The sequence below is a fragment of the Drosophila yakuba genome, chromosome 3R, assembly GCF_016746365.2.
Source record: "Drosophila yakuba strain Tai18E2 chromosome 3R, Prin_Dyak_Tai18E2_2.1, whole genome shotgun sequence".
NCBI classification, from domain to species: Eukaryota; Metazoa; Arthropoda; class Insecta; order Diptera; family Drosophilidae; genus Drosophila; species Drosophila yakuba.
The window spans coordinates 5,437,382-5,458,215 of record NC_052530.2 but is presented as its reverse complement, the minus strand read 5'-3'; the positions used below and the strand labels follow the sequence as shown (position 1 = coordinate 5,458,215).

The following is a 20,834-nucleotide window of genomic DNA, read 5'->3' as shown; positions in this document are numbered from 1 at the left end:
AAAGGCACAACGCTGCTCACGGTTTTAGCCCCAAAGACTAGCAATGTTATTTGTTTCAGAGCATCGCAATGGCTGACTGGCTGTAGGTGAGGGGTTCAAATTGTGTCAACTTTCCCAAAAATTTGTCGGATGCGAATGCAGATCAGATTTGCATAGGAAAACTATGAGTCGATTCGAGTCGAGGGTCAGGACTGGCTGGGCCGTGTCGAAAATGTTTATCGGTTGCCATTAAATGCAGACGACAATTTCCAGATAATCGGCAGACAGGGAAATAGACACAGAGAGATACAACTATGCAGAATGGCAGAGGATTCAGCCAGCAGGAAGCCACAAAGAGCTGACGATGTGTTCGTTCTCTTGGAGCACATCAAGTGCTAAAGATCAGCAATTTAAGGTGTCTGTTTAGGTGCGTTGACAGTCGAGATGGGCACGAGATGGCTGCCGCGAGGGATACACAGGGGAAATGGAATTGGAAGTAGCATCACAATAGGAGTGTCAAAACGGTTATAATCCCTGACGGGCATGGTATCATTTCGCTAAGCCCATTGAATATGATGAACAAATTAGTTTCATTGACCACAATTTCGGAATTCCCTTTCTTAAGTTGAAATATAGTGATACTTAGATGGTTCTTTGTCTGATTTTTCCCCGGTGTAAAGATAGGAGTGCTGATTCCCATTTAGCACTAATCTCCCGCAGGCAGCCTCCTCTTTCTGCTCCAACTCCTGTTGCCACGTCTGACTGCCACACGAGTGCTGGGTCCTTGAGACACCACAAACTTGTGGCAAGCTCTGGTGACGAGATGATATGGGAGATGTGGATAAGGATGGGGACGGGATGGGGGACCAAGGCAGACCTTTGTCTTTGACGCAGCGCTATCTCAAACATAATTATTGCCTCATTATGCGACGATGGTGTCGTTAATGTCTTCGGCAAACAACGCATCCAATGGAAAGGCAAACAGCGCAGCGTTAATAATGAAATTGTAAATAAATTGTAAACATTTCGACTGCGCCAAGAGCAAATATTTGTCCCCAACTTGCCAGCAAAGTATCTGTATCTGTTGTATATATAATCTTTGGCTTCGGCACAAACGTTTTCAATTTTATTTCCCTTTTTTTTTAGGTTTCGATAGGCCGCTCTGGGTTGTCAACACTTTTCCCAGTGCTCGGACAGGAAACAAACAAACAATAAACGACAGACAGAGCTGATAAAGCGAGTTCTACCGAAGCGTTTTTCTCATAAAAGTATTGAAAAATTCGAAATTAACCCGAAAATGCTATTATGGCTTTTAAAATATCGTACGCTGGGGAGCGATAAGAGCGCTTTGATGACTGCATTAGGCACGGTATACTGTTCATTATGGAAATGGTGTGGTCATAAAAACGTGGCTCAGAAAACTCGATCCACTGAAACCAGTTGTCAACGATTTGTTCGCGTTTTATTATCACCTGTAACGGTGACAAAATCAAAAGCCGATCAAAGTGCCGATAAGGCCAGACCACACACACTCCCATCATGATCGGACTTATCGCAAAGGTCACATGTGAGTGCGAGTTTGTCAATATAATCTCGAAAATGGATTGCAGATTGCCAAAGCAAATGGAATCAATGGAACAAAGCTCCACAAAGGCCCCCTGTCAACAAATTCCCCAAAGAGAACTTTCCAGTGAAGAAATTAATTTTGATTTATTGGCCCAAACATGTCTACCAGCATGAGCTCATATATTGGAGGTTAATGAACATTTTCCTCAATTTTCTCCGCCATAAAAAGAGGAGAGAAACAGTTGCAATCCGCTCACCCTCTTTTCCAGTTGTTCATTTCAATTAATTATTTATTATATTGCGTTTTCATCGGATATTATGACATTTTTATGTCCCCCGGGGGTGGAGAATATCTTTGGCTGGGGACATACTTATTGAAACATAAATTAGGCAACACATGTCCATAAAACATTTGGAGTCACTTGTCATATCGGCGAACTGCTTCCAAATTTACAACTTCTCCGCCACTTTGACACCAACAGGATACGGATACCAATGAATTGGGTTGGTTGGCTGGCAAGGGGGTGTGGAGTGTCTGGACTTCTTCTGATAAGGACACTTGAAACCGGCCCTTAATGTCGCATTTAATGGCTTTACCGCTCGACCGCCACAAATGCTAAATCAATTATTGAGCGCATAAATCAGTGGAGATTGGAAAAAAATCAATAAAGAAAAGGAAATAGAAATAGAAAGAAGAAACGCTGCAGATAAAATAAAAAATCTATTAGTAATAAAATAAACAGCAGAGTGGACCATAAATTTCTGTTGATCTCAGAGAGAAAACACAAATAGAAAATGGAAATTAATAAGATGCGATAATTAATGAAAATTTAGAGATTTTCGAGTAATCCAGCTGTATAAAAACCCATTAAGTATCCGGTATATTGGGATTAGTCTGAGATTAAGGCAATCGTAAAGTAGGTCAATTGATGCCAATCATATATAGTTAAACCAAATTGGATTGCTCCAAATCTGCTCATTTCTTTAGTAATTCCTGGGCGCGCAACCATCAGTTTTCTGGAGCCGCACACAAAATCTCGAATTTCTCTGTCTGCTTCCCCGTAGTTCACACGTTGCTGTTGAAATTCAACAAATCCATCATTTGCCATTGTGTCTGGCATCAAAGAAAACATTTTCCCAGGGCGTTAGATAACTAAAGAAACAAATTTCCACCATGTTATGTTTCTGCTTTCTCACTCGCGGCTGCTGCTTTCCTCTGTTTCCCCACAAATTTGGCCGCCACATAAAAAGCAATTCATGCATCTTGAAGACGGCTCACCCTTTGGCTCCCCACCATTTTGGTACTCGTAAATCAATGCCAACGAATCTTCGTCATATACTCTTTCTCTTCCGCCGATCTTCAAATTGCCAATGGGCTTTGAACATCGTCCCATAATAATTAAGAACAAATTCATTTACACTTTCAAACGCTGCCAAGGGAGGACCTATGCTTTATTTTTTGGGTGGAGCTTGTGTGTCGTTGCTCTTGACATGTTTTGAGCGCAGGGAATTTATTTATTGTGGATCCGAAATGCATTTAGTATCGCACATAAAAAAGCGACAAACAAGCAGGCGGAACGGGGGCGATCGCAGCAGCCCACAGATTGAATGGAAGTGTGCGAGGATCACACTGGGCCAAAACGAGGCACTACAATCGGGGAGATATATTTGGTTGAGCACCAAGATTACAGCTCTTGTCGAAACAAGAAATTCCAGTATATCAAATCCAGTCAAAATGAATCTGTATTTTTAAGAGCATTTACAAATAGTTTAAAGACATACATCAGATTTTTTAATTTTTTAATTTAGTGAAGTGATTTTATTAGGGGCAATTATGATCGCATTTCGAGCCCTTAATTACCCAAGTTCATACCCGGTAAGTATTTTTCTCAGTGCTGGGGTGCGCGCAGATTGCCGCTGAAGCGGAACAACAGCTGTCGCGGCCTGTGGGGATTTCACTGGAGCACTTTGGATGCGGTAAGTTTATTGAACTCGGTATCCCCCTTCAGAGACCCCTGATTCTCCCCCTTTCACCCACGGAAATCGCAAAACAATGCAAACTCCCCTTCTCATGTCGCGAAATTGGGTCAGCGGGCTCATTAAAATTGAAGCCGGGAACTTTCGCTGATCTCTGGCGTTCGTTTATTGCCACAATTTTTTGCGTTTGGACTGCCTAAGCAGCAATTCATTTGAGCTGCAAACGTTTTATGCCTTCATTAATGCAGCGCACGCATTCGCCGACCCCGCCCCCTCTTTAGCCCATAAACGGGGGCTAAACTGCTCATTATAATGGCATTGTGCACACACTTCGATTTCAAATCAAATCGAAACGCCAGGTTGCATTTCCGGTTGTGACAATTCTGCTTCATTTTTTAAGGCAACTCAGCTAGCGCCACTCACCGGATGCGCCAAGTGGCAGGGGCCCATAAAAAAGGCGAGGGAAACTCTAAACAAAAATCAATGCTGACAAAAATTAGGGCAACAACTCGAGGGTTGAATCCAGGCATTGAATACCGAGTTGATTATTGTGTTCTGTCGCATTGTTAAACAATTATGCCGCGTTTCCCTCCGATGCGAATCCATTCGATGACACTTTGAGTGCCGGCTGCTGCGAATCCTCCCTCCCATTAACCCGTAACCACCCAAATGCAGCATAACCACACAGCTGTTCCTAACTGTTTGACCCACTGCGAATTTAATGGGCGGAGAAATTCCGCTTCCGCGTCCGGATCCGGATCCGTAGCTCTCTTTAAGGCTCATTGAAGTGCGACGTGGAACAAAAGGCTGGCAGCCAATTGATGGATGGTCTGCGTTTGACTGTCTAAACAATGAGCAACAGCTTCGGATTGTTACCGGATTTCGATGATTACTGAGTGACTTCGTTTACCTTAGAGTATCCCCTTTACAAGGATTTCTCAGCCTCCTTTTGGCCTCGAATAAACAATCTGCCAACTCAAGACCGGCTTTCCCTGCCTGCCAGCCAGCCCGTCCGTCTTTCTTTGCCATATCCGTGGTGGGTTGTAACATAATTTACGGCTCTTCCGCTTGGCAGACTCATTCTCCACTTCCATGGCCGCACCGAAATGCGGCTCCATCGAACTGCTGGCATGTATCTTCTCGATTTGCCCCAATGTCAGGGCATTGTAATTGCATTTCGTGCTGAACTTCTGGTCCTACACCGCAGACAAGTCAGGGCGAGGGCATCCAGAAAACGAAAATCCGGCATCCCAAACACGATTTCAGCTACGGAGCTTTTTTCTCTGCGGTTTGGCTTGTAATTATGTGTCTCTGTGTGTGTGTGTGTGTGTGTGTGTGTATCTTGGTATATGGGTGTATCTGAGATACAATGGCAGCACAATGTAGCCAATATCTAAGCGTCGGCATCTTTGGTGGCCGACGCCATCATCGTTGGGAGTCAGATTCAGATTCAGAGTAAGAGTCAGAGTCCCAAGTACTTGGTCTCTGGCTCCCTATCTGGGTTTCAATCGGCCAGCTTTGGTTTTAATCGTTTTGGGATTGGTTTTCCTGAACTTTATGAAACCTTGAATCGACCGAGCTGGAATGTGGCTTGAAAACCGCAACATATGCCCATTTGCGAGCCTATCCAACGGAGAGATCTCGGCTCACATCTGTCGGTTTAGCTAGCTCACGTGTCAAACTAAAGTATCTATGTATACCAGAGCAACTTGAATGTATCTCTATCTGGTTTTCGGCTTAAGAGCATTATATCGGCAGGGAATTAGAGACAGGGGCTGCAACCCCCAATGGTAGAACCTCCAGCTGCTCCGGCCCGAGTTTCATCTCAAGTGGCACGCTGGATTTACGGGCATAGACAATCTAATTACTGTTTTCAGTGTGCATTTAGCGTAAATGATAGCCCTAAGGCGGCCTCGCCCGCTCACACATGTGCGTAATTAATCCGGCAGGGCATGCAGTTATGGCTGAGCAACTTCCACTGGCTCCCCCCAAAAAATAACAAACCTGCCCACCTGCTTTATAGGAGGGGGCGTAAGTGCCTGCCTGCTGGCTGTATTCCTAACTTCGAGCTTTTCTTTTTTTAGAGCTTGCAGTGCGTGGCCTCCTACTCTTTTGGGCGTACAACTCCGAATTCCGGCTCCAAATGGGGCAGCCATGATGACTTGGCATCTGGACTCAAAATGGAGGCCATGTCGATGGCAGGTCCCACGCACTCGGCTTCACGCGCGAACTGATCAAATGCAGTTTCAGCGGGTTGACTTCTTTGACTGGGTTGACTGACTGGTTGACGGCATGACGCGGCTTAATTGGCCATTACGAGGCGGCTGCATAAGAGGCTCTCCGCTTGCGCAAGCTTCCATTCCCCCAGAGAGATTCTCCTCGGCGGAGTTTCAGGTTTTCCTCGCTTATGGAAAATCATTTTTACCGTTGCAGGCCTCTCTTGTCTTTATGCAAATCAAGTGAAAGCAGCAACAGAAGCAACAAGTTTTCCGAAAAAATCCTCCACAATCAGTGGGCACTTGATTGAACCCTAACTGAATTTCGGTCAATGTACTCTAGAAAATAGATAGAACTTTTACATGTCTCAAGGCAATTGTATTAAGCCGTCATTTTGACCCGTTTAAGGCTTCCAAAAAAAGGGAAAATAAACTCGGGAAAAGTTAAGCCAGCTCTTGACCCGAAAGCCAAGGCTCATTGTTGTTCTTGCTGTTCTGGTTGTTGCAAAGGATTGGATTGTTTGTGCTCCGTGTCGCTTGCTACAGTTGTTAACATGAAAAGATAAACATCGGAAATGATGTCAGTCAAGCTGACAGTGCCCAGCCTCAACGGCTGTACGAGTATGTGTATCTGCCCCCTTTTTTTGTTCATTTTCATCTTCACGCATTCTCCCAGAACATGCTCTCAAAATCATGTAAAACTTATCCAACGAAAAGCGCACAAAAAAGCAGACGCGAGGCTGCTGAAAAAGCTGAGCCCCTTTAGTAGTTTCGCTCTTACATGCTCGGCAATCAGAGCAACGTGTTTCGTATCTAATGAATTGCGACTCTGGGGAACTCACTCCATGTTTCCATTGTCGCAGAAGCAATGGTACAATGTTGCAAGCTCTACCCCCTTCACCTCCTCCCCAGACATCGTTTAGCGGGCTAAATGCCGCACTTTTAGTTGGAACTAACCACTGTGGCAGACACACAATGAATAAAAGATAAAGAGCTCCGAGTTAGATCACGCGATTGTTGCCTGGGTTTCCAAGTAGAGAACGTGAGTAGATAAAGGTATTCAGCTTTAGGGGATGCAGTGGGTTAACAGTAAAGTATAGAATGTTTTCCGTTCCTACAAAAGGAGCCACCCCTAAGAAATGAGATTATGGCAGCTATAACATTTATATAACTGATTAAAAAAGGAAATTATTTTAGGTGAGAACTTTGAAAAAATAAAAAGAAGCTGAATGGATACAAAAAGAACTGGTTTAGATATCCATTTTGCGAACTTTTCTAATAAGTACATGAGTGGAAAATCTAAAACAATCTACTTAAAACAAGGCACAGAAAATCCTAGAGCTGATAAGTGCCTATGGAATTATTGAAAATTCCCTTGGCGCACACTTGAAATCAATATCTGTGCCCATAAACAATATATTTAGACCAATGCCTCGCGCCAAGTATTACAACACTACAGTTCAGCACCTTGGGCTGCCATCGAAGGTGTGTAAACATATGGCGTAGATACGATACATGGAAGTCAGCCAAGACCAATGTTTTATTATATCATAGTCAATCTAAAAAACAATCTAATGTAGCATGGGCAAGGTTAAACAATAGGTAAAAGGGTTTGCAGCAGCTGCTGTTGCATTACTCTTCGATTTCTCATGGATTAGAAAACGAACCCTATATGGAAAGCACACCCAGGTTTTCATTAATTTGCATATGACATGAGCCCGATCTGATCAACGCATCAGCTGTTCGAAACCCTTGCCTTTACTAGACGTCTCTGCTCAGGGGGAATTCGGTAATTTCGGGCCGGGAGAACTTGTTTTTATGCCACAAACAAAGCAATTTTCGCACTGACACTTCCTCCATCCATCCATCCAACCAGGTACCCTGCCCCTGGAAAAGGGTGAATTATGAATGCAGTTAACCAGAGGGTTGATGTAGAACGGGTTGCATGCAACATGCCAGCATAGCGCTCATTTTGGCAGGAACATTTGCTCACAGTTTGCGGTTTACGATGGCCGGAACACTGGAACTCCGAAACACTGAAAACCCGGAATCGCGTTTACCTGGGACGCAAGACAAAAAACAAAAAAAAAACACAGAACGGAGACCGGGTCAAAAGCGGCGAGTCTTGGCTCATCTGTCGCCCGGCATTGCGTGATGTTTGCCAGATGAATGAGAGTGAAAAATGAAACACGAGTTGCCGTCGCCGTTGCAATCAGTCGTCCGGAAATCAGCACAGACAGCCAGGAAAGGAAGGGGACTTCCCTGCCGGGACGAGGGGCAGGGACAGCAGGGATAGACAGACATTAAGGCCGCATTATGAAACCAGCAGCAAACGGGCGAAAAAGTGTTTCCATTTCCCATTTTGCCGGCTTTCCTTTCTGTCCCTCTCACTCTTCTCCTTTTCCTCTCCCTGTCCCACCCTTTTAGCCAGTTCTGCAATTTGTTTGCCGCAAACGCACATTTACGTAATGCCAACCGAAGGTCTGACTCGGTTGGACCTTAAAGCTGCCCGAAAACAAAAACCAGGCAGGAAAGCACTTGAAGTTCTTGCGATGAAATTCCGAGAAACAAGTTGGTTTGCGAGCCAAGAAGGCAGACACACTTAAAGAAATTGCACGATCAATTGATATACTAGTTCAATAATGAAGTTGTTTTTATTTATTTGTTAATCGTTGCCTATTTGGAAATAACATGATAACAAAACTTTTTTTTTATATTTTGTGAAGATGACGCAGTCCATACATTTTTAATTACTAAATACGATTTGTTATGTTAATATTGATATTTTCATTATTTCTATACCATTTTTTTCTTTTATTTAGATGTGCAGCATTAACACAGTAACGAAAAGTAATGACCAATTTAGTAGAAGTTCCCTGTGTGTCGACGACTGCTGCTGAGAAATTCCGATGGTAATGCAAGGTAATGGTCTTCCCAGGGTTTGTGGTGGTCCCTGGACCTCTTTCCCTCCCCCTCCTGCAATTGCAACTCCCCTGTCCTGCCCCTTGATTAGTGACGCTGTTTACCTGTGCTACGTGTACAGGTTTCTGGAACGAATCCATAAACTCAGATCGCACGCTGGCTGTATAGCTGTATGGATGTATGGCAGTATGACGGTGTGACTGCTCTGTGTTTTCCGCTTTCCAACGGCGTGCAGATGGAATTCCCGACGCACAATTTGCTTTTGTTCTAACGCCCACGTTCCGCGCACTTCCATCTGCCGGTCGTCCGAATTGGTATTTGCAAACACGTTTTTGGCTCGAGAAAATTAAATATAAATGCCATTGAAGGCGAGGAAGATTGAGTCGAGAAAGGGCCCTGGGCAAGTTTACCAGCAAACCCCTCGTGCTACTCCATTCCCATTCAGATTAGAAAGTCGTGCTTCGAAATGCGGGTGCAGTGTTTCCAAAGGTGTTTACGACCAGACACCGCTGAACTTGAAAACCGCCAAAGAACTTGAAACTCGAATCGACAGTTGGAAAAAGCTTTTAACGACGCCCTTAAACTGCGGCCAAAGGCTATTAATCAAGCAGCACGAATCGCATCCGCTGCACTACTGCGACACTATCGACAGGGAAGCACCGAAGAATGAACCACTCAAATTTACAGCCCACGGCGCTGCATATAAATACCGCTTAAGGTAAACAGACAAAACCCAGACAGACACATTAATTTCGAGTCTTTTGCCCATTCTCCACGTTGTTAAGAATCAAAAATCGAAGAGCGCAGTGCTTCAAATCCCTGGCTAGCGATCGTCTGCGTCTTCCAATCTTCCCAGTTCGAACGTATCGAACATTTGGGGGCTGGGGTTTCATTTAGGCTTTGGGTTGGGGAAGTGGGCCTGAAGTGGGGGCAATCAACAATGGAGAGTTGGGGCCCAGTTGTCGAACGAACGAACCAACGAACGCATAGCTTAAAGTTCAATGACTGAAAAGGTGCGTTGATGTTCTTCTTGCTGCGGTTGTCGCTATTGCTGATATTGCTGCAGTGGCTGCCGTTGCTCTTGGAGCTGGAGTTGCTGCGGTTGCATAGGAATCCATCAGCAGCAGCAGGCAGGCAACTTTGACTCGGACCCCATTTATATTGGCCATTTGCTTTTCCATTGGCTTTTGGTTTGGTTCTTATTGCGCCTCGCTAGGCGAACGTGCAAAAATGCGGCATAAGCGGCCTAAGCGATCGGCAATCAATCTGCAGATTCCAGACGCAAAAGCAACGCAACCCGTTCCAATCGAGGAAGCACGCAACAAGCAATTTCAGGGAAGAATCTCCTCTTGCATTTGAACTCGTGGCCTTAAGTGGCTGCTACACTTGCGGCTAAATTGGCTGAACAACATGGCCAAGAGTGTTAGCCAGGCGCAAATACAACATGCATTTTCAGCGAATTTTTTAGATTAGAATGACCATGAGGAGGAATTTTACATAAGCCACTTGTGTAATAGTAGTAGTAAAGCATACAAGCTTTGTATAAGTGTAGTCTTAAAAAGAAACAGAAATATTATGGTAACTTCTTTAGAAAAATATGGTATTTATACCCGTTACTCGTAGAGTAAAAGGGTATACTAGATTCGTTGGAAAGTATGTAACAGGCAGAAGGAACCGTTTCAGACCATATAAAGACTTGATCAGGATCAATAGCCGAGTCGATCTGGCCATGTCCGCCTGTCCGTCCGTCTGTCTGTCCGTCCGTATGAACGCTCTGATCTCAGGAACTACAAAAGCTAGAAAGTTGAAATTAAGCATACAGACTCCAGAGACATAGACGCAGCGCAAGTTTGTCGATTCATGTTGCCGCGCCCACTCTAACGCCCACAAACCGCCCAAAGCTGCCACGTCCACACTTTTGAAAAATGTTTTGAAATTTTTTCGTTTTTGTATTAGTCTTGTAATTTTCTATCGATTTACCAAAAAAGTGGGCCACGCCCACTCTAACGCCCTCAAACCGCCCAAAGCAGCTACGCCCACACTTTTGAAAAATGTTTTGATATTTTTTCATTTTTATATTGGTCTTGTAAATTTCTATCGATTTGCCAAAAAACTTTCTGCCACGCCCACTATAACGCCTACAAACCGCCAAAAACTGTGTTTTAGACTCTCCTTCTCCCTTTCACTAGCTGAGTAACGGGTATCAGATAGTCGGGAAACTCGACTATAGCGTTCTCTATTGTTTTTTTCTTCATAATAAAAGAAAATATAATTCATACATTTTTTACAAATTTATCTCTCCTTCTATTCGTAATCTTTAGAAGCATCTTTACAGCCAAGTCTCCAATATTTCAGGAACTTAAGAGAATTCTGAAGCGTCATCTATAGAATTGCCATATTTAGTATAGCACTTCTACAAATATTCAAAAGAGAATTTCTTATATCTAATTTGTAATATGAAAACTGCACAGACAACTCCATAATTCCAGTGAAGTCCTCTCCAATTCTTTTGTCTGAATAGCGACTGGAATCGGGATTCAGACTGTTATCGGCCCTGGAATGGAGACTCCTTCCATCCCGCCGCTGTTTACATGCACACGATGACAGACGCGTCTATTTATCTGCATTTGTATCTGTATCTGTAGCTGGCTGGCTGGACTGGTTGTTTGGTTGGTTTACATTTCGGTTTTGCGCTTCAAGTGAGAGAAAAATGTCGGGAAAATAAACAAGAGGAGCGCAGTCAGAATTTCAGACGCATCGAAGGCAAAACCAACCGCAGTTGAGTGGCTTGTATTGGCTCCAAAATGGGAAAAAGGGGGAGCCCTGGGCCAAGTTTGACTGCAACAATCAAATGCTCATCAGCGCACTTGAAAAATAATGCGTGGCTGGCTAAGACAAAAAAAAGTACATTCTCGCAAACAAAGATATATGTATAAACCTTTAGATACAGTATCTTCCTTTCTTTTTTTCGTACTGTGCAGTCGAGGCATTTTCATAGCTGGCTGTATTTTTCGTTGGCTTGTTTGTTTAGTTTTTGAGGCACACTCACACTCATACAGACACGCAATGCTGCAGGTGGGAACAGGTTTTTCGGTTTCGGCTTTTCGTGTATCTCTGGGATGCGGGCCGTATCTCTTTGGCCTCGCGTTATTTATGCCCCACTGTGGCTGTAATTACAAATGCTCGTTTCCTGTTCAAAACAATCTGGCCATGTGTGCCTGTGACTGGGCATCTATGTAGTATCTTAGTATCTCAGATTCTCTGGGATGCCCGCGCACATGTGTCCTCCGCCCAGGATCAAGTTTCCAGTGACCAGAGACCAGAGAGCGGACTGGAGTGTCCGAAGTGGACAAGTGCGTAAGTGGACAGCGGCATTTGAGCTCTTCAAAGGGCCTTCTTTTGCGAAAAGCGCCTGCTGAGCGCAAACAATTCGCCGGTTGTCCATGCCGCTCACGTACTTCCATCTATATTTCTTTAGCTTACCCTGCAACATGTTGTTGGCCGGCAATATGGCCGATCGATTGGCAGATATAGTTAGTAGTTCATAGGCGGTAGTTGGCCATGGTTACCCGTAGGCCCGCAGCAGTAACAGCCGGAGCACGAATGGGAATTACCCTCGACAACTGCTTCGCACGCTTGGCTGCACTTGCCCAGGAAAAGAGGCACTTTTCCGAGTGGTGCTTAGGTTAGGTTAGCAGTTGCCGCAAATGGCGCGATGTAATGGCATTTCTAATATGAGCACATTAATGGCTGCGGGACAAAGGAACAGGTGAGGTGAATGGAAGGAGTCCACACTTCCGAAGCAGTTGCAAATTTCAAAATTAACAGCCCACAGTTAAGGTGAAAATAATAGTTGGCCAGGGGTTCTTTGTGGCCTTAATAATAACTACACATATGGTTTTTATTATACCAGTTTAGTTGGGTTTTTAAAATATAACAATATTAAGGTTTTATTACCTTTTATTTCGGACGCTTGTGGCAAAGTTTTAGATAAACTTTATTCAATTTTATGCCTTCACCCGTTTTAAAGGTTATTACCAGGGCATATTTTTAAATAGCCCTGACATGTAAAATACAAATCTTGAAAATAAGTATAAGAAAAAAATGCCTATCCTAGATAATTTATTTTTAAAATTTGGTTTGCAAAATACTCAATCAGGAATTGCATTTAACAACTCAAGACAAATAAAAAGGACCGCCTAATAAAAAATATATACATATATGTATTTATTATAAATACTTTATAGTATTTAGTGGAAGCAATGCTAGTTGTTTTATAAAAAAAAAACTCTATTTGGAGACGGAAGAAAATGCTTAGGTCATACAAATGTTCTAATATCACAGTGCTTTATGAACCTTTACTATTAGTATTGCTATTTTTGTGCCCCCAGCTGTACGTGCATATGTAGAAGCCCGAGTGTGGTGCTCTTGTTTTTCCCGGGCTTCATACCTGAGCAATTAGTCCGACGTTTTCGATTGCGCATGCAGTTGCCCAAAGAGCAGCAGCTGCTGTTTTCGTGTTTTTTCTGGGTTTTTGCTCTCGGGCAGCTGACAAGGAGCCAAAAGCGGCAACAGAGGGGCGTAAACAAAGTGAGCTCTTGCAAAATGACAGCTGACAATGATCGTACGCCACGTTGAGCTCCTCGCACAGAGAAGTGTGCAGCTAAGTGCACAATAATAATGGCAACAATATCAAGTAGGAGTGAAAAAGCTGCAGTCAGCGTCGCCAGTCTGCCGTTGGGATTTCATAAAGTTATTGAACGTTTTCAAGCGAAAAACAAAATTCGGATTGCAACCAGAAAAATGAAAAAGCGATAAAGTGCTAAGCGAAGCAAAGAGCTAAATGCCGATTTGGGCATATCACGAAGTTTGACAGCCACTGCAGATAACCTGTTGCTGTTGCAACTAGAACAACAACAACAGCGGCACTTGCCACATAAATGGCCATTCGTGCTGGAAGGTATTTAACACAAGGTCGCGAAAACAATGAGCCAAACGACTTTAGACCGCTTATCTAAGTGCTCGTAGCTCGCAGTTGGTAATTGTAGAAGCCTCCGCTGGACGCGACCAAGAAGCTAATTGTATGGGCAGGCCACCCAGCCCCACCCACTCACCAACCTCGGCATAGTGGAATGAGGGCAGGAGCAAAACAGCGAAGGCGACAAAGCAAACAAGGTGTTAATTTCCACTGGTTCGGCATTCCCTCGAGTTCTTTTTACTGAGATGCTCTGAAAAAGGGTGTACGCAGGGTATGACGATTTCAGGCGGAGCTTGATACCATCAGGATCATATTTGAGTATTGATTGCAGTCATTTTGATGTGCTGAGCTAGTAAATGCTAACTAGTAGCTTGTAGCTTTAATTACATCGTAAAGTCCAGCGCTAGCCAGTAAAATATAAATTCATAGAACACAATAAATATAATTATTCCTCTTCACTTTCAAATTAAATGAAATGAAATAGAAAAGGAATCAATGAAATTAAATGTTCCATAAAATATTATATAACCAAAAAATAAAACCCAATATTTAAATGGGTTTTTGTTTTTAGATAACCCGAGTAAAAAGACTTTGCTAGGGTATAGCGAGACCTGCTCCCCACTTCTCCCACTAATTTATTTTTGCTTCTCCTCCCTTTTGCGCCTTTGCAAATTGAATTCCCCGCGTGTTGCGAAAGCAGATAAGATTGGAGCACGTTCTCCGCCAAACAGCCACCCACACAGAAGCCACTCCACGCATACAAAGCGGAAGATGACGGGCGATAAGCCGTCCGTGATAACACACTTGACTTTGAGAGGGAATCGTGGGGGGAATACACATGGTGGAGCTTCCACATACATCCTAGGTAACTACACTGATGACTAAGGATTGTGCATCGGATTGAAAACACGGAAGATGAATGGGTCTACTTACGAACTGTGACCGTTTTCGGATCGTAGGCACAGACGCGTCGCTCCACGGCGGCAATCTTCCGCTGCACCCGACCGGCCCGCTCGCCCACCGCCTGCAGATCCCGCTGCAGGTCATCGAAGATGTCGCTGGCTATGAGGACTAAGCTGGCCAATTGCCGCAGGGCGTTGCTCAGCGTTATGTTGCTGATCGAGTCGAACTCGTGGCCGGAAACCACCTTGGAGGAGCCGGCAGTGGGCGACTGGGGTGCACTGGCGATCCTTCCTAGCGCCGGCCTTTGCTGGCTGGGATGCCTCGAATTGGGCAGGGATTGCGACTGGTGGCGAGTGGGCGAGGTGGACAGGAACTCGACGTGGTGCTTCAGCTTCTTCATGGGTGCCGGAGCGGGCGGCACCGGCTGATCCTCCGGCGCCTGGTGAACCAACACCCTGGTAAGTGATGTGGGCGATCCATGGCCATTGGTGATTGTTTCCTCTCCATCCGGCGACTGCTTGTTAATGCAGTTGTTGTTTCGGCACTTGCCCGGCGTGCAATGGAATCGTCCGGAGGCATGGCCCAAGCTCGCCGCCGTGGCCTGGGCCACATTGACGGGCTGCACCACGCGCTGGATGAAGGGCATCTCTCGCTGGCTCTTTCACTCTTGATCTCTCTGGCGGCCACTAGCTGCTCCGATTCATTCGCTCTACTTCGAAGGCACCGACCAACATTAAATAAAAGGTAATCCAAGTAATCCTACACACACAAACACACGCACAAGGGGAACCGAAAACTGGTCGGACAACTTCTGGACTTGAATCCTCCGCAGTCGTAGCCGCTTAGCTATTGTCTACTACTTTCGGCCAAATTCCTTGGCCTTTTCACACGCACTTACAAACCAGTTTAAATCAACTGGTTTATTGGCCGCCCTAATTTCTGCTCTATTTTCTGGCTAGTTCTCAGCCTCGCATAATTATCACGCTGCACTCGAATTGCCCGTGATTGTGGCGATTTTATGGCCCGGCCACCGTTACGCGTCGTTCGAAAGGTGTGTTTAGCCGGCAAAAATACGAAAAACCGACCGTCCGCGCTGACGTCCTCGTATTTCGCCGGTTTCAAAATAACTGCCAGTGTGCCCACTGCAAGGCAAGGGCTGTGTGGCCGCAGATCAATTATCTGCCTGTGTGCCCGTTCAGCCTGGCAGCTTCAGTATTTTGCTGCCTCTGGTTCAAGGCACTACTTAGGCTTATCCAGAACACATTGCAGAGTTTACAGTCTCTTACACGCTGTAATATTTAACAGTGCACAGTGGGCATAAAATTGTATTTAAGTGTCTCATCACAACACTTTTATTAAAAAGCGTGCTTTAAATCCATGTTGTATCTTTTTAAGGAAAATAAAAACTAATCGTTATAAAAGTAATAAAGAAATAGGCATAATGTATAGAAAGTAAACTATCAAACCTAATTCACATTCCTAAGACAGTGTCAAGCTGAATGTTCCTGTACAAATTATCGATATACACAAGGCTAGTGTTGCCAGACAGCAGTTTTGTAGTTTATAACCCTTGTGAAATACGGTCATACGACTCCGAAAAAATAAATAAAACTACAGTGGACCGAATTTCCACGATAAAGTTAATAAATTAGCGCAATGCCAAAGTATTATTGCGACTACTGCGACACCTACTTGACCCACGACTCGCCCTCAGTGCGGAAAACACACTGCACCGGCCGCAAGCACCGCGACAATGTGAAGTTCTACTACCAAAAGTGGATGGAGGAACAGGCCCAGCATTTAATTGACGCCACCACCGCCGCCTTCAAAGCGGGCAAGATCACAAACAACCCGTTTGCGGGTGGGCCAGGAGGAGCGCCTCCGAAGCCAGCGGGCGTGTCTATACCGCCGCCCAACATGGGTGCTCCTCCACGACCGGGGATGCCTGGAATGCCCTACATGCCTCCACTGATGAACCCAATGATGGGCATGCGGCCGCCACCGATCATGAATCCCATGGCCATGATGGGACCACCGCCTCCACTTGGCACTATACCCGGCGTCCGTCCAGGAATCATGAACGGTCCCAAGTGAACGCCCTCAAGAACATCATCCTAATTTGGAGCAAAGGAGTGCCCCCCTTGAGATGTCCTAATTAAGCTGTAGCATTTAAGCCAAACGCGAGAAAATTAATTATATACATTTATATAAAGCAAGTTGACTACACAAATGGTTGTCTTTGTGGAAAGCCCATAAATAAATTATATATCGAGGTCCGTAAGTAGATGGGCATGCAATTTTTGCGTAGGCATACATATTGCGATAAGGTCACGCCGGTTGTGCAGATAATGCACATTTATTTAATGCGTGATTATTTATTTTAAATATTCTGTATAAAACCCTTTTTCGGAAAATAGAAAAACTTGCAACATGCTTTCACCTTAACACTTTAAGAAAAAGAAAAATCTGTAGTAAGTTAGAGAAGGCCACGCTTCCCATAAATTTATTTTTTTGTCCAATACAATATACATAGTTAAAATGCAAGTGAACTGAAATGCTAACACAAATATATTAGGTGCCTTGCCTTTAGCTAGACATTCACAGTTTTTATTACAATTTTTGAGCTTACATACTAAAATCTGTGAAGAGAATATAATGTGGATTATAATTGTTAATTTGAATGTGTTAATCAGGGGCTTAAAATGTAAGTGTATCAGTTTCTGCCTTTATCCCGCGGATCGGCTCGTCTGAGCTTCTTATATTATGTTTAACTCTGTACTACACACACTTAGGTACTAATAGGATTAGGATTATCTGGAGACCCTTTGGCGCTTGCTGGGAGATACCAGGACCGGCGAGGGCGTTTGGTTACTGGAGATAGCGTCGAATATGCTGCTCTCCGAGCGCTGGTATTCGCTGCCAATGTTTTCCAGATTCAGATCGGCATCGAGGACTAGGACCTGAGGAAAAATGCATCTTTAGCGGCTTTGGTAAGTGTGAGGAATTTCCTTAAACTACCTTGCACGACTGCGGGCGTCTGTGGTGTATCAGCCAGTCCTCGTGCAACTCATGCAGCTCCTGAAGGTACTTAAGCGGCACACAGCTTTCCTCTGAGCGAGCCCGATGCCGGATGCGCTCGTGCGCCACCTCCGGCGAGGTGCGCAGATAAATGATGAGATCTGCCTGCACGTGAATGGACTCCTCGATGAACTTGTACCACTCCTCTAGCGTATTGTACATGCCCTGCTCCAGGGAACCGTTTCGTCGCATGTTCTCCACAAAGCAATAGCTGCGGGGCAGTGGGTAATGGATAAAATTAGCGCTTCTGGTCAAACCTGATGACGGGGATAATGCACTTACCGAGCGCTAAAAATGGAGCGCTCCATTATTTTTAGCTTCTTGTTGGTTGGGGCGGTGTGCGACTGCAGCATGGTCAGCGTGACATAACTTTGAAAGGGCATGGCCCACTTCTTGGGTTCCTTGTACATCAGCTCCAGCAGATTGACCCCGTTCACGTTGCGCCACTTCTCGACGGGCTCGGTCAGCAGGCAAATGTCGTTCTTGTACTTCTCGAAGTGGTTCAAATACGTGGTCTTCCCACTGCCAATGTTGCCCTCGATGAGGACGGTGAAGGGCTGGGTGCCCTCGGCGTACTTGGTCCCCTTTCGGGCACAGGATGCTGCCTCCGCCATCAGACCGGACAATCCGCGATCTACACGTGAGAGTGGGGGAGTGGGGTTTTACTATCTGGTTTAGGTACAGCACAGCAGAAACGGATCGGGAATGGAGTTGGCTTTTCCGGATTCAATGGAGTACTGTACACAGCGGCGGGCAAATGGTGACTGAATCAACCCGCCTGGTGAGATCGTTTACCGCCGAAAAACAAAAAGAGCGGGAACACCGCCATTTGTATCTTTTTTTTTAATCGGGTTTTCCTATCGTCATGTTTGTTTTTCGACCGGCTGATCGGCAACTGTGTGCATATGTGTGCGAATTCTATTGCCAGAATAAGTGTGTAGATCCAAAAAGATAAAATTTAAAGCGAAGCTGTTTGAATTACTTATAAATGATAGGATGTCTCTCTTCCACATGACCTGGCTACAACAGCGTTAGTGTTTGTACAACTTTATTAATTACAAATACCATTGATAGCAATGAAATGAATAATTTATTGCTTATAACTTTATTGTCACTTTTTAGTTTTCTTCAACTTTGTGAAATAAAATTGCGTTCGCTTGTGCAGAGAATCAGCTGTCGGCGATAACGATAACGGTCAGCTGTTCTGTGCATGGATATCGGTTATGTGCCATCCCTACAACGACGCGTATTTTATCAATATTATTGTAAACTTTTAAAACCTGTATTAAAACCTATTTCTGAAGGCCTCAAAGACCCGGCACTTGGTTAGCGATGTCCATTGAAATTGAATCAGCCGAGTAAGTATTGGGACTCGACCACTAACACCAAGTTTTTACTAATTTTGTGATTCACCCCCCAAACAAAGTGTGATTCGGCTCATCCAGCAGTACCTGAAGGAGTCCAACCTTATGAAGACCCTGCAAACGTTACAGGTTAGTGCTTATGCCCCCCAGAGAGTTGGTCTCTTTATGATCTTGAACTTTCAGGAGGAAACGGGTGTCTCCCTGAATACGGTGGACAGCGTGGATGGATTTGTGCAGGACATCTCCAACGGGCACTGGGACACCGTGCTAAAAGTAACCCAGTCCCTCAAATTACCGGATAAGAAGCTACTCAATCTGTACGAGCAGATAGTTCTGGAGCTGATTGAGCTCAGAGAACTGGGCGCAGCAAGATCTCTACTCCGCCAGACGGACCCCATGAGCATGTTAAAGCAGCAGGAGCCGGAACGATACATTCATTTGGGTAAAATATTAACCACTCGTTGGTTTCGCGAACATTAATAGTTTTCTTTTAATTCGATTATTAAATTGTCTCTAGAAAACATGCTGCAGCGCGCCTATTTCGATCCCAGAGAAGCCTATGCGGAGGGAAGTAGCAAGGAGAAGCGGCGCACGGCCATAGCCCAAGAGCTCAGTGGTGAAGTGCATGTGGTGCCCTCCTCCAGGCTCTTGGCGCTGCTGGGACAGGCTTTAAAATGGCAACAGCACCAAGGACTCCTTCCGCCCGGCACCACCATCGATTTGTTCCGCGGCAAGGCTGCTATGAAGGACCAGGAAGAAGAAATGTATCCCACCCAGCTGTTCCGACAAATCAAATTTGGCCAAAAGTCGCACGTTGAGTGCGCTCAGTTCTCGCCGGATGGTCAGTATCTGATAACGGGCAGTGTGGACGGCTTCCTTGAGGTGTGGAACTTTACCACTGGCAAGGTGAGAAAGGATCTCAAGTACCAGGCGCAGGACCAGTTCATGATGATGGAACAGGCGGTGCTGGCGCTGAACTTCTCACGAGACTCCGAAATGGTGGCATCGGGCGCACAAGATGGCCAAATCAAGGTGTGGCGCATCATCACCGGTCAGTGTTTGCGGAAATTCGAGAAAGCCCACACCAAAGGAATAACCTGTCTGCAGTTCTCGCGAGATAACAGCCAGGTTCTCAGCGCGTCATTCGACTACACGGTGAGACTGCACGGGCTGAAGTCAGGAAAGATGCTGAAGGAGTTCAAGGGACACTCATCGTTCGTAAACGAAGCAACCTTTACGCCTGACGGACACAGCGTGCTCAGCGCATCTTCCGACGGCACAGTTAAGGTTTGGTCCCTTAAAACTACCGAGTGCGTGGCCACGTACAAGCCCCTTGGCAACGAGCTGGCCGTTAACACAGTCCTCATCCTGCCCAAGAATCCCGAGCACTTCATCGTCTGCAACAGATCCAATACTGTAGTTATTATGAACATGCAGGGCCAGATTGTGCGATCCTTCTCGTCGGGTAAGCGCGAAGGTGGAGCCTTTATCTCAGCCACTCTTTCGCCTCGAGGAGAGTTCATATACTGCGCCGGAGAGGATCAGGTACTTTACTGTTTCTCCGTCTCCTCCGGTAAACTGGAACGTACTTTGAACGTAAGCTGCTCCAGAAACTTTGTTCTCAATCCGTTTAAAAAAATCCTGACATTTCTGCCATAGGTTCATGAAAAAGACGTCATTGGCCTGACACATCATCCGCATCAAAATCTGCTGGCCAGCTACAGTGAGGACGGCCTGCTGAGGCTTTGGAAGCCCTAGACCATATAAGCAATTGACTTTCACACCTAGTTTTAGTTGGTAGTCTTATTTTAGCTGCCGAAATATACCTACTGACCCCAAAGCACTTGCTGT

The 20,834-nt window shown here is 45.1% G+C and overlaps 4 protein-coding genes across 5 annotated transcripts in view; 2 read left to right on the top strand and 2 right to left on the bottom strand.

Annotated features, from left to right (window-relative positions):
- The window catches only part of LOC6535633, a 38,793-nt gene extending 23,120 nt beyond the window's left edge, over window positions 1-15,673 (bottom strand). Inside the window, exon 1 of one of the 2 annotated variants that reach the window (XM_015191760.2) lies at window positions 14,572-15,673. In XM_015191760.2, the coding sequence (XP_015047246.2) occupies window positions 14,572-15,187 (616 nt within the window). In that variant the 5' untranslated portion in view covers window positions 15,188-15,673. The remainder of the gene's footprint in view (window positions 1-14,571) is intronic. The other variant, XM_002096225.4, reaches the window with a different exon arrangement.
- A 397-nt stretch (window positions 15,674-16,070) lies between these two features.
- LOC6535632 (U1 small nuclear ribonucleoprotein C) lies at window positions 16,071-16,986 on the top strand. Its single transcript, XM_002096224.4, has one exon. The coding sequence runs from the start codon at window positions 16,198-16,200 to the stop codon at window positions 16,633-16,635; it is 438 nt and encodes a 145-aa protein (XP_002096260.1). The 5' UTR covers window positions 16,071-16,197; the 3' UTR covers window positions 16,636-16,986.
- A 105-nt stretch (window positions 16,987-17,091) lies between these two features.
- On the bottom strand, window positions 17,092-18,757 carry LOC6535631 (deoxynucleoside kinase). The gene is made up of 4 exons (XM_002096223.4): window positions 18,602-18,757; window positions 17,902-18,253; window positions 17,560-17,830; window positions 17,092-17,501 (listed from the first exon to the last, which is right to left on the bottom strand). The coding sequence occupies exons 1-4, from the start codon at window positions 18,630-18,632 to the stop codon at window positions 17,352-17,354; spliced, it is 804 nt and encodes a 267-aa protein (XP_002096259.2). The 5' UTR covers window positions 18,633-18,757; the 3' UTR covers window positions 17,092-17,351.
- Window positions 18,758-18,817: 60 nt separating this feature from the next.
- On the top strand, window positions 18,818-20,823 carry LOC6535630 (WD40 repeat-containing protein SMU1). Its single transcript, XM_002096222.3, has 5 exons — window positions 18,818-18,977; window positions 19,046-19,112; window positions 19,167-19,425; window positions 19,501-20,579; window positions 20,643-20,823. The coding sequence occupies exons 1-5, from the start codon at window positions 18,952-18,954 to the stop codon at window positions 20,739-20,741; spliced, it is 1,530 nt and encodes a 509-aa protein (XP_002096258.1). The 5' UTR covers window positions 18,818-18,951; the 3' UTR covers window positions 20,742-20,823.
- The last annotated feature ends 11 nt before the right edge of the window (window positions 20,824-20,834 follow it).

Excerpts from the sequence above, each read along its gene's own strand:
- LOC6535632 (XM_002096224.4), top strand. The coding sequence starts at position 16,198 with ATGCCAAAGTATTATTGCGACTACTGCGACACCTACTTGACCCACGAC.
- LOC6535631 (XM_002096223.4), bottom strand. The coding sequence starts at position 18,632 with ATGTGGAAGAGAGACATCCTATCATTTATAA. Across the intron at positions 18,254-18,601 it reads AGACATCCTATCATTTATAA|ATCGCGGATTGTCCGGTCTG; the intron begins GTAATTCAAACA and ends TCTCACGTGTAG. Across the intron at positions 17,831-17,901 it reads CGCTCCATTTTTAGCGCTCG|CTATTGCTTTGTGGAGAACA; the intron begins GTAAGTGCATTA and ends ACTGCCCCGCAG.
- LOC6535630 (XM_002096222.3), top strand. The coding sequence starts at position 18,952 with ATGTCCATTGAAATTGAATCAGCCGA. Across the intron at positions 19,113-19,166 it reads AGACCCTGCAAACGTTACAG|GAGGAAACGGGTGTCTCCCT; the intron begins GTTAGTGCTTAT and ends TTGAACTTTCAG. Across the intron at positions 20,580-20,642 it reads AACTGGAACGTACTTTGAAC|GTTCATGAAAAAGACGTCAT; the intron begins GTAAGCTGCTCC and ends TTTCTGCCATAG.